This window comes from Vulpes vulpes, chromosome 10 (genome assembly GCF_048418805.1).
Source record: "Vulpes vulpes isolate BD-2025 chromosome 10, VulVul3, whole genome shotgun sequence".
NCBI lineage: Eukaryota > Metazoa > Chordata > Mammalia > Carnivora > Canidae > Vulpes > Vulpes vulpes.
This window is the reverse complement of record NC_132789.1, coordinates 26660787-26672034: the sequence shown is the minus strand read 5'-3', so window position 1 is coordinate 26672034 and position 11248 is coordinate 26660787. Positions and strand designations below refer to the sequence as shown.

The 11248-nt window shown below is 46.4% G+C and overlaps 2 gene segments (V, D, J or C); both read right to left on the bottom strand.

The window, feature by feature from the left end:
* Positions 1-497: 497 nt before the first annotated feature.
* On the bottom strand, positions 498-5038 carry LOC112912256 (probable non-functional immunoglobulin lambda variable 5-48). The segment is given in 2 exon segments: positions 498-850; positions 4978-5038. Coding segments are annotated over 2 exon segments (414 nt in total).
* A 2264-nt stretch (positions 5039-7302) lies between these two features.
* LOC112912255 (immunoglobulin lambda variable 1-40-like) lies at positions 7303-7846 on the bottom strand. The segment is given in 2 exon segments: positions 7303-7688; positions 7801-7846. Coding segments are annotated over 2 exon segments (432 nt in total).
* Positions 7847-11248: the final 3402 nt, after the last annotated feature.

The following is an 11248-nucleotide window of genomic DNA, read 5'->3' as shown; positions in this document are numbered from 1 at the left end:
TTAAAAAAAAAAAAGTATCCCCACTGTGCCTCCAGGGTCCCCTGATGCCTGCCTTAGGGTGACCAGGAGAGAGTGTCTACTCTTCATTTGCAAAAGCCGAATGTATGAGAAATCACTGATTAGAGCAAATCTGTGAGTGGCTCATTTGTTTGCTTTGAAGAAGGAAATCCACACAATTGTTGACCAGAGACGTTGGATGTGAAATATCCCATGTAAGTAGTAAAGGAAATACAATAAGAAAGAAAGACTAAGGTTTTTTGCTTTAAAAATATTTATTCAGACCCTAGGGCATGAGTATCTGGGCTCTATTCTCTCCCTTAGATGTGCTCCCTGTGAGACACCTCAGGCAATAGCAGAATCTGTGTCACTCCTCTCTCCTTAAGGACAGGCCTCCCCACACAGGATGCTCCCCTACAGGAGCCTCCCCAGAGGCTTCTCAATAAAACAGGCTCTGTGACAAGAATCGTTGTTGGAGGGGTTTTTGTCTCACTTCCTCATCAGCTGAGACACTGTGGGTAAGTGTAGCTGCTCCCACCGCCATGACCCGTAGCACAGTAGTAGTCAGCCTCGTCCTCAGGCTGCAGCCCAGAGATGAGCAGGAGCCCTGCATTGGCCGAGGTGTCCTTGGAGCCAGAGAAGCGGCTGGGGACCCCGGGGCCCTGGTACTTATCTGAGTTTGAGTAGAACCCCAGGAGAAACCTGGGAGGGCTCCCTGGCTTCTGCTGGAACCAGTGTATGTAATAGTTGCCAAAATTGAATCCACTGCTCAGGGTGCAGGTGAGTCTGGCTGTTGATCCCAGGGATGCAGAGAGGGAGGGCGGCTGGGTCAGCACAGGCTGGGACAGGGCACCTGCAGACACACACACGTCACAAAGAAGACAAGAGACAGGGTGCATGTGGTTGAGGAGCTGATCCACAGGGATCTGACTCAGGCTGGGGACACCACACCCTTGCACTGGGGCCTGTCCCTACCTGTGCAGTGACAGAGGAGCACAAGGAGGACAGGGGTCCAGGCCATGGTGATGCAGCCCCTTCTTAGGCCACAGAGCTGGGGCTGGGCTGCCCCTGGCCTGTCTTATCCCCTGTCCCAGGGCCTCACAGAGGAGGGGCTGCTCATGCAAATGTGACCACCCCTGCCTCTCCCTCCTGTGCACTTACAGGTCTGTGGCTCTGTGACAGGGAGGATTCCTGATGCACTAGCTTCCCCCTGGTGGGCCTAAGGGAGCAGCTGCTGGGACCCACTCACAGACCCAGGTCCAGGGACTCCTCCAGGTCCAGAGAGGACATGACTGCCCAGTTCTAATAGGAAGCAAAAGGCCCAGGACCTGGGCCTCCCATCAGAGGTGGGCTGCCCCGCCTGGAGCCCCTGTCCTGCAGAAACCCTCAGACTCCATCTCACTTCGTCCCCTGCTGGTCTTGGGCCAAATCTCTCCTTCTTTCCCACCTCAGGCAAGCCTCTCCTCCCCTGCTTCTAGGACTCCTGTGCTCCCCCCATGTGAGAGTGACCCTCCAGGAATAGATAGAGGTCCTGGGGTGCTGTCTCTGCTCAGGATTCCTCTGTGTACTGGGATCTAGCGGGAGGGACCTGTGCAGTGTTGAACCCGGAAAGCCTGGGAACCACTGTAGGTCTCAGGACAAAACTCAGGGAACAGAGAGCAGAGGGGGTCTGTCTCTGCAGGGGGAGCCCAATGGAGACGGGATGGCTCTGGGTGCTGAGTGTGAGCAGGAGCTTGTGGGATGGACACACATCTTCATAGAGGAGGACACAGAGGGTGGGAATGCTGGGCCCTTCCTGAGCAGGTCTAACAGGACACTGCAAAGGCTGATGAGGTTTCTGGAGGTTTGGACAGAGTCTGGCCTGGGAAAACAGCAGGGACTAGTGTAGGGCCATCCTGTGACCTCCCTTCCACTTGCTGTGAGATTTTTCATCCCAGCTGTGCCTGTCCTCACTGCTCCCCATTACAGAATCTTCCCAGGGGACATCCTAGGACAGACTTGGGATGGGAGACCTAGAAGTTACATTAGGGCATGGCAGGAGGAAGATGACAGAGAAAACAGGGAAGGGTGAAGTGCCTGTGTCCCGAGGTGGGACCAGTGAGAGATGACACACTGGACCCCAGTTCTGGGAGGCTCAGGGATGTTCCAGAATTTCAGGTGATTATTTCAACTCCCACAGAGTCAGGGTTGCCTGGAGTGACAAAATTGAGGTCCAGAGGGGAGAACAGGTTGGAGGCTGGTGGTGGTCCTCTCTCCCTGTGTCACAGTGTCTATGGTGTGACGTGGAGAGGTGTGGAGACACTAACAACTAGGGCTGGAGGGGTGACTGCCCTCTCCCAGAGGATGGATGTGTGTGTTACCTTAACCATCTACCTGATGGCTTAGTCTACATCATCCATCCATTCATTCATTCATTCATTCATTTTTTCTTTAAACACACATTTAAGGAATGTCCAGTTATGTCAAATCTCTCTGTTTATCAGGATGTAAAATAAAACATGATTTTTACACATTTCAGAATTGCTAGTACTTGTCTGTTTCAATTATGTGCATATTTGTTGTTTGCCTTTCTCGATGTCTGTGTGTGAGGGCCCAACATATCACACATAGGTTCCTACTCAATCACTTTGTGTCTATTTCTCAAAAGGTTCTTTGATACACTGGGGAAAGGTTTGCAGATATATATGTATATATATCTCAAAGTTGAATAAAAGAGGACCTAACATACACACACACACACACACACACACACACACACACACACAAAGAAGGACCTAACACATAAGAAGAAAAGGAAGAATCATAAAGAATAACTGAAAAATATCTCAAAAATACAATGTCAGTTTCTGTAAGTCAACATAAAACATAGAGATAAGTGACTAATATCATATTACTTAGAAATAGCAACTGAAATCGTGACAGTATGAGAACAAATGAAATATATTTGATTGTGAATAAACTGGGGAGTCACAGTAATCAGCTAGGACCCCTCACCTTGGAGGGAAACTTAAGCAAACCTAAGAACCTGTCTCAGGCATCCTCACGGCTTCCCTGGTCAGAGGAATCCTTTCCCACTGGGAAGGTCTGGAGCCAGTGGTGAGCACAAGGATTGAAGAACTGGAAGTGGGAGGAGATCCCAGGGCGCAGGAGCACCTCCCAAAGATGGAAGATGCCGGCAGAAATCCTGTCCCCTGCTGGCTCTAGGGTGATGCAAGCTGTCCACGGGGAGACCTGTCTCTGGCTGTGCTGCTCATCTCTGAAGGCCCACGCTGATGCACTCTGTTCATGGGGGACTAAGGTACCCAGAAGTCCCGTCAGTGGGTCCAAGTGTGAGCAGAAGAAGCTAGGGGTGCCAGGAGAAAAAATAGGATAGAGCTTTGATGACACAAGAGAGGTCATTTTAGGCCTTATCTCTTTTCTGGGATCTCAGTCCTAGTGGCTCCACCTTCCCCAAACTCATCTAGCAGATCTTATCAGAACTATCCATTGGAAGAAAGACAGTCTCTTCAATAAATGGTGCTGGGAAAATAGGACATCCACATGTAGAAGAATGAAACTAGACCACTCTCTTTCACCATACACAAAGACAAACTCAAAATGGATGAAAGATCTAAATGTGAGACAAGATTCCATCAAAATCCTAGAGGAAAAAAAAAAAAAAAAACAAAATCCTAGAGGAGAACACAGGAAACACCCTTTTAGAACTTGGACACAGTAACTTCTTGCAAGATAGAGCCACGAAGGCAAAAGAAACAAAAGCAAAAATGAACTATTGGGACTTCATCAAGATAAGAAGCTTTGCACAGCAAAGGATACAGTCAACAAAACTCAAAGACAACCTACAGAATGGGAGAAGATATTTGCAAATGACATATCAGATAAAGGGCTAGTTTCCAAGATCTATAAAGAACTTATTAACTCAACACCAAAGAAACAAACAATCCAATCATGAAATGGGCAAAAGACATGAAGAGAAATCTCACAGAGGAAGGCGTAGACATGGGCAACATGCACATGAGAAAATGCTCTGCATCACTTGCCATCAGGGAAATACAAATCAAAACCACAATGAGATACCACCTCACACCAGGGAGAATGGGGAAAATTAACAAGGCAGGAAACCACAAATGTTGGAGAGGATGTGGAGAAAAGGGAACCCTCTTACACTGTTGGTGGGAATATGAACTGGTGCAGCCACTCTGGAAAACTGTGTGGAGGTTCCTCAAAGTGTTCAAAATAGACCTGCCCTATGACCCAGCAATTGCACTTTTGAGGATTTACCCCAAAGATTCAGCTGCAATGAAACGCCGGGACACCTGCACCCCAGTGTTTCTAGCAGCAATGTCCACAATAGCCAAACTGTGGAAGGAGCCTCGGTGTCCATCGAAAGATTATTGGATAAAGAAGATGTGGTTTATGTATACAATGGAATATTACTCAGCAATTAGAAACGACAAATACCCACCATTTGCTTCAACGTGGATGAACTGGAGGGTATTACGCTGAGTGAAGTAAGTCAGTCGGAGAAGGACAAACAGTATATGTTCTTATTCATTTGGGGAATATAAACAATAGTGAAAGGGAATATAAGGGAAGGGAGAAGAAATGTGTGGGAAATATCAGAAAGGGAGACAGAAAATGAAGACTCCTAACTCTGGGAAATGAACTAGGGGTGGTGGAAAAGGAGGAGGGCGGGGGGTGGGGGTAAATGAGTGACGGGCACTGAGGGGGACACTTGACAGGATGAGCACTGGGTGTTATTCTGTATGTTGGTAAATTGAACACCAATAAAAAATAAATTTATTATAAAAAAATTAAATTAAATTTAAAAAGGAGTCTTTATGTTCTGTCTCTCTTTCTGAATTTCCCAAACATTTCTTCTCCCTTCCCTTATATTCCCTTTCACTATTATTTATATTCCCCAAATGAATGAGAACATATAATGTTTGTCCCTCTCCGATTGACTAATGCCTCCGATACTGATGACAAATGGCAATTTGCGTTCTGCAGGCACGGAGCAGTTGCCAGCTTTTCTCGTCATCGTCGCCATTCACATCTCAGTTATGTACGTCTGCCTGGAGTCCTTGCGGTAATGCTTAGCCTTTTCATAGATAAGCTTCCTTGCCTTTAGAAGCATCTTTTGGGCAAACTTTTTCTCAGACACTTGATCTGCAAATCTGTGAAATTCCTTTGCTTTTTCTTAAGGGTTTCTGGCACAGCAGGAACCCTTTTTCTTCTCTTCTGCACTCTCCATGGTTCCAGCCAGAAAAGAGTTTGAGTGTCTGATTCTTGATTTTACCTCAGGTCATGACCTCAGTGTCTTGGGATCCAGTCCCACCATGTCAGATCCAGCACTCCGTGGGGAGTCTGCTAGAGATTCCCTCACTCCCTTCCCCCTGCCTCTCCCCCACTCATTCTCTTCCTTTCTTCGTCTCTCTAAAAATATATAAGTCATATATATATATATATATATATATATATATATATATGATACTTAAAACAACAGAAATTTTAAACTCTTATGGAAATAAAGACAATAGGGATACATACACGTGACACATAGAGTACAGAAATAGAAAGATTGCAGAATATCGTGAACTAAAGAAAAGGAATAGTGATTCAAGTGTTCTAAATAAATTATGAACAGTGAGATTGCGTTGTCAGACTAATATATTCAGACCCTATAACCATTGTGAATTATTATAGATATGCAGTGGGTTTTCATAAAGATAATTGCTCTAGCAACAGTCATACTAATGAATTAACAGAATCAAATTACATGATCTCGCTAGACCTACAAAGAACTGTTGTCTATGTGAAAGCAAAGTCCTCATAAAATTCACATAAATGGAAACAGAGGAATGTTGCAATGATGACACAATCTCTCCCAGACACATAGAATTCAGTCTCACACCGAGGAAAATAGCTAATGGGGAGGTAGGGTGAAGACATTTCTACCATTTCAGGAATGTACCAATGTGACCTAAATACCATTAAACTCAATATCTTGGGGATCCCTGGGTGGCTCTGTGGTTTACCGCCTGTCTTGGGCCCAGGGCATGATCCTGAAATCCCAGGATCAAGTCCGAAATTGGGCTCCATGCATGAAGCCTGCTTCTCCCTCTGCCTGTGCCTCTGCCTCTTTCTCTCTGTCTCTCATGAATAAATCTATAAAAATCTTTAAAATTAAACAAATAAACTCAACATCTTTCTTCAAGTATTAGAGGATGCAAATGAAGAAAAAAAATCCTGATTAGGATTCAGCATTGATGAGAATGGAAAGGGAGTTATGTCAGAAGATCCAAATATATGATTCAGACATAGATACTCTGGAATTGGTGCATCAGTGACAGAAGCAATCACTGAATGAGCAAAAAGAACAGGCAATCGTATTGAAGTTGAGTAAGAGGATTCCATGAGTCTGGAAACTTATAGAAATAGCTAAATGACCAAGGATGGAGATCCTGGATTCCTCAGAAGTCAGGTGGGAGATGAGCACCCTGGCCCTGCCACCCCCATTCCATGTATTTCAGTAGAAAGAGACCCTGTGTCACAACCTGATGGGGGAGATGACCTTTCTTTGTCCTTTGAAGCCTTTTTTTTTCTTTGAGGCCTTTTTTCTAGGAAGATGATACAGTGAATGTCTTTGGGGACACAAGGGAAGGAGTAGCACTGAGACCCAGGTGGCGGCCCTGCATGGACCTGGACCCATGTTTGCAATAGGAACAGCAGACACAGGAGCCACACACTGAGCCAGAGCAGCTGCTGGGGCCTCCCCCTCCCAGCAGATGACACAGGGATTTCTGGTCTCCGTTCCCAAGGACCTGGGATTGTATGTGATCCTTGAAATGCTGTCACTGGAGGGGCAGTGAAGCATGACCTCATCCTCCTGGCTCAGCCCAGCAATGGCCAGAGACCAGAGCTGTCCGACATGCAGCCAGAGAATGGACCAGGGTCCACAGAAGGTCCAGCCATCATAATACATGAGGATTTGACTGCCCATTCATGGAGCTGTTGCTGGCAGGACACATATTGGACACTCCTGATGTGTCCTGACTCAGAGCTGGATTCAGGGTCCCTGTTTCTGCCCTGACCTGTCATGGACTCTGTCCTCAGGGCAGCTGACCTTGGCACCCAGGAATCTGTACTCAATTTTAGAAAATCATACAATATCTTGATCCCAAGTACAGTCTTCAAGGAGAAGTTTCAGAGAATGTGGAAAGAATTAGAGATAAATTCCTTGAGGGGGGTCTCAGACTCCTGTTTATATCAAACAAACAAAGAAGCCCTGACTTGGCCAAACTTTCAGGACTGCACCCGCAGCCACGTCACACTGAGGATGGCAGGTTTGTGTCTCACTTTCCCCCAGGCCCAGAGCACTGTGTGAGCACCAAGCGTGGGATCGAAGGACTGCCAGTAATAATCAGCCTCGTTCTCAGCCTGGAACCCAGTGATGGTCAGGGTGGCTGAGTTGCCTGATTTGGAGCCAGAAAATCGGTTAGGGACCCCTGACGGTCGATACCCATCACTGTACATGAGAAGTTTAGGGGCCTTTCCTCGGAGCTGTGGGTACCAGCTCGCACCAACAATACTGATGTTGTTCGTGCTTCCAGAGCAGGAGATGGTGACTCTCTGGCCCAGGGACCCAGACACGGAGGCCGGTTGAGTCAGCACAGACTGGGCCCAGGACCCTGCAAGGGAGAGAGACACAGAGAGCGTGATGCTGGGTCCTGGAGACAAGAGAAGGATGCAGGACAGCACATATCTCCCCAGGCCCCCTTCTTGGTCTCCACATCCATTCACCTGTGAAGTGAGCAAGGAGGGTGAGGAGGAGAGGGGACCAGCCCATGGTGGAGGTCTTCACTGACCCTGCCTTTTGTGGTCCCACAGCTGAGCAGAGCCTCCCCTCATCTCTCCCTTCCCCTCTTCATCCTCTGGGAGAGGTAGGGGCCCTCCTATGCAAATGAGGCCCCAGTTGTCTGGTCCCTCAGTGGCCCTGGGTCAAGTCCCTCTGCTTGGGTATGTGAAGGGTGTGGGCAGGGGAGGGGAGGGGCTGTGTAGAAACCTGAGTTAGGGAGGTCCCAGCTGTGAGCCCTGAGCAGAGGGCAAAGGCAGTGTCTGGTGGCAGGTCCCAGCTATAATCATCCTTGACTCTTCAGAAACGGACCCCATCACCCCCTGGTGTCCAATCTCAGATACACCTTTGTGTGACTTGGTGACCAGAGCCCAAGTAAAACAATTGGTGCTTCCCCACTGCTCTGTCCACTGCTTTAGGGCCAGGACAGTAGTCACCTTTTGTAACCTCCCATTTCCAGAGGAAAAACTTTCTGCTTAACTTAGATTTCTCATGGATATGTGTCCATAGTTTCTGGGATATTTTTCCCTCAGAACTGAGGTGGTATCTCTATACAAACTCTTCTTGGATCAGGATCAAGTCCAGAGCAGTAACGGATCTCTATGGACATTTGGAACCTTCAGTGTGAGATGCTGTGTTCTCTCCTGTTGTGTGACTCCTCCCTGAGGAGGATTCCTTCTTTGGAGGTTTGTACACCAATGAAGAGACAGGGAGAAATCTGTCCACGTTTTGGGTAAAACCCCTTCAGCTCATTCCTAGTCGATAATATACTGAGAATCTTTGTCACCTGTCCCTACTTACACTTGGTTGACACAATAGTTTCCCACACACTGTGGGCAGGGACTCCCTCCTAGGGAGGGAGACCATGTCTTCCCAGCACATGGTCACAAGACTGCAGGAGCCCCGCCTCATGAGGTTGTGAGTGTCACTGGCATCAGAGCAGAAGGGTACAGACGCTGGAAGTTCTTGTAAGACAGGAGTGACTGCTGAAGTTTCTCTGACAGAGACCAAGGGACAGAGTGATGTGTGAGTCAGCAGTTAGTCAACTGTGCATTTAAAATGGATGTGGCCTTTTTACACAATATTCCTCACAGTAAGATTTATTTAAACTCAGTGACAAAGTCATTGTGAGGCTGCAGGTGGAAACACTATACACCTGTCCCAGATCTTTGCTTAGTGAGAGGGAATATGGATAGAAACTCTGGCTAAGGAATTGGATGCAAAAACAACTGTAGGAGAAGGCCTTCTGTTCTTGGTTGAAACGGAGTCTACAGACTTTTTATGAAATGAACTTTCTAATTTTGGTCATAAGTTTAGTATTTTGTGTTTTTTTCTACAAGCAGAGAAGTCCAAAGTGATGGCTAAGGAAGCTCAAGGAGAGCCTATGCTTACAAAGTTCAGAGCCGTGTCAGCCATGGAATCACCAAACACACACAGAGCTTCCAGGGCAGAGCAATCTGAGGTCAGACTTGACTCTGGGGTGGACACTGCTGCAGTATTTCTGCCTGGTATCCAGCATGTCCAGGACAGATTTCTTGCTCATTCAGCCACCCGTGACTACAAGAATGGATTTCTAATACCCAAGGGCAGCTGCACCCAAAGTTTCTGTCAAAGGTCCCACATGTGAGTGGTGGACACATGGAAATGAGACCATGTGGTCCAGAGCTGGGAAAGAAGTTTTCTTCGCAGAGGTCCAGCCTCTTTGGAGGTGTCAGGGGGGTGAATTACCGTGTGAGAGTCCAGTCCTTTGAGTCCTGGGAGGGTGTGTTCCACGTCACCATGGACTCTGAGAACCGTGAGGATAGTACTGATGCTGGGCTCCCATAATCAATGTATTGATCAGCCTCAGAGGCTGAATGAGCCCAGGGATGGTCAGGGGATGATCTGCCCATAGGAACAGAGATGCCTTTGGGATTCCTGAGAATCAGCCTTGTCCCAGGAGAACAGGTGTTCAGGGCATGTCCTGGCTGCCCCACTAACAGGACCCCAGTTATACAGGATGTTGCTGGTGTTTCCCGGTGACTGGGAATCTGGATTCCAGAGACTGTGACCCTGAGGATGTTGGGTGAGCACAGGCTTTCTCTGTCACCCATTCACCCCCCACCCCCCGCCCTCCTCCCCTTCCACCACCCCTAGTTCGTTTCCCAAAGTTAGGAGTCCTATATTCTGTCTCCCTTTCTGATATTTCCTACCCATTTCTTCTCCCTTACCTTCTATTCCCTTTCACTATTATTTATATTCCCCAAATGAATGAGAACATATAATGTTTGTATACAATGGAATATTACTCAGCCATTAGAAATGACAAATACCCACCATTTGCTTCAACGTGGATGGAACTGGAGGGTATTATGCTGAGTGAAATGAGTCAAAGGAGAAGGACAAACATTATATGTTCTCATTCCTTTGGGGAATATCACATGTTTATATGAAATCTCCCAATCTCCTTCTGTGAAATATCTGGTAACGTCTTTAACTTAATTTTTAGTGAGGTGCTTTTTATTTCTTGTGCTTTGAGAAATGCATTGTATAGCATCTTTCTTTCCTTCCTTCCTTTTTCTTTCTTCCTTTTTCTTTCCTTCTCTCTCTTTATATCCTTTCTTTCTTTCCTTCTTATATATATTTGTATCTGTATATTTACAACTGCTCAACTCTCCAGAAGTTTGGAAATTTATCTGAAATACATTCTGTCTCTGGTTTATTGATTTTCTCTGTTAGGTTTTATTTCTGTCATATTCAGAGGAACAGGGACACATCTTCTCTAAGAGACATTTCACATCACATTTCCAGTCATCCAGATCATAGTATAAGTGAAACCATACCAGTCATGGCACCAGCTGCTCTTCATCGGCTCCCATGATCCTGAAACCCCAAGTGTCTGTGTTCTGCTGCTATAATCTTTGCCTATAAGATTGGCCGAATGTGCCAGTGTTTCTAATGACTTGGTGAAGAGGATATAACCATGCTCTGGGGTGACACCAGGGATGGTAGTAAAAGTCCTTATGATGATCCCATCTCGAGGCCTAGAGAACACACCATGTGAGTCCATACATGCTACAAACGAGCTTCTAAACAACAAGCCATTTTGTTCAGCCCAATGGATTGAGGACAGAACTCAGGAGGTTCGTCCAGTCTCAATTCTCCACATCTGATTGTCACCTCTACAGTGGAATCTGCTAAATTTTTCACTCCTCCCCTCTGCCCTTCCACACACATTCTCTCTCTCTCATTCAAATAATAGTCTTGAAAAATAATACTTTATATATTTATCACATGTTTAAAGCTTACATATTTTATACAATATAATTTCAAGTATATAATATGTATATATATAGATAGATTAGAAATTAGATGCAAATAGGAATTTTTTTTTCTCTTAGAAAGATGACAGCATAG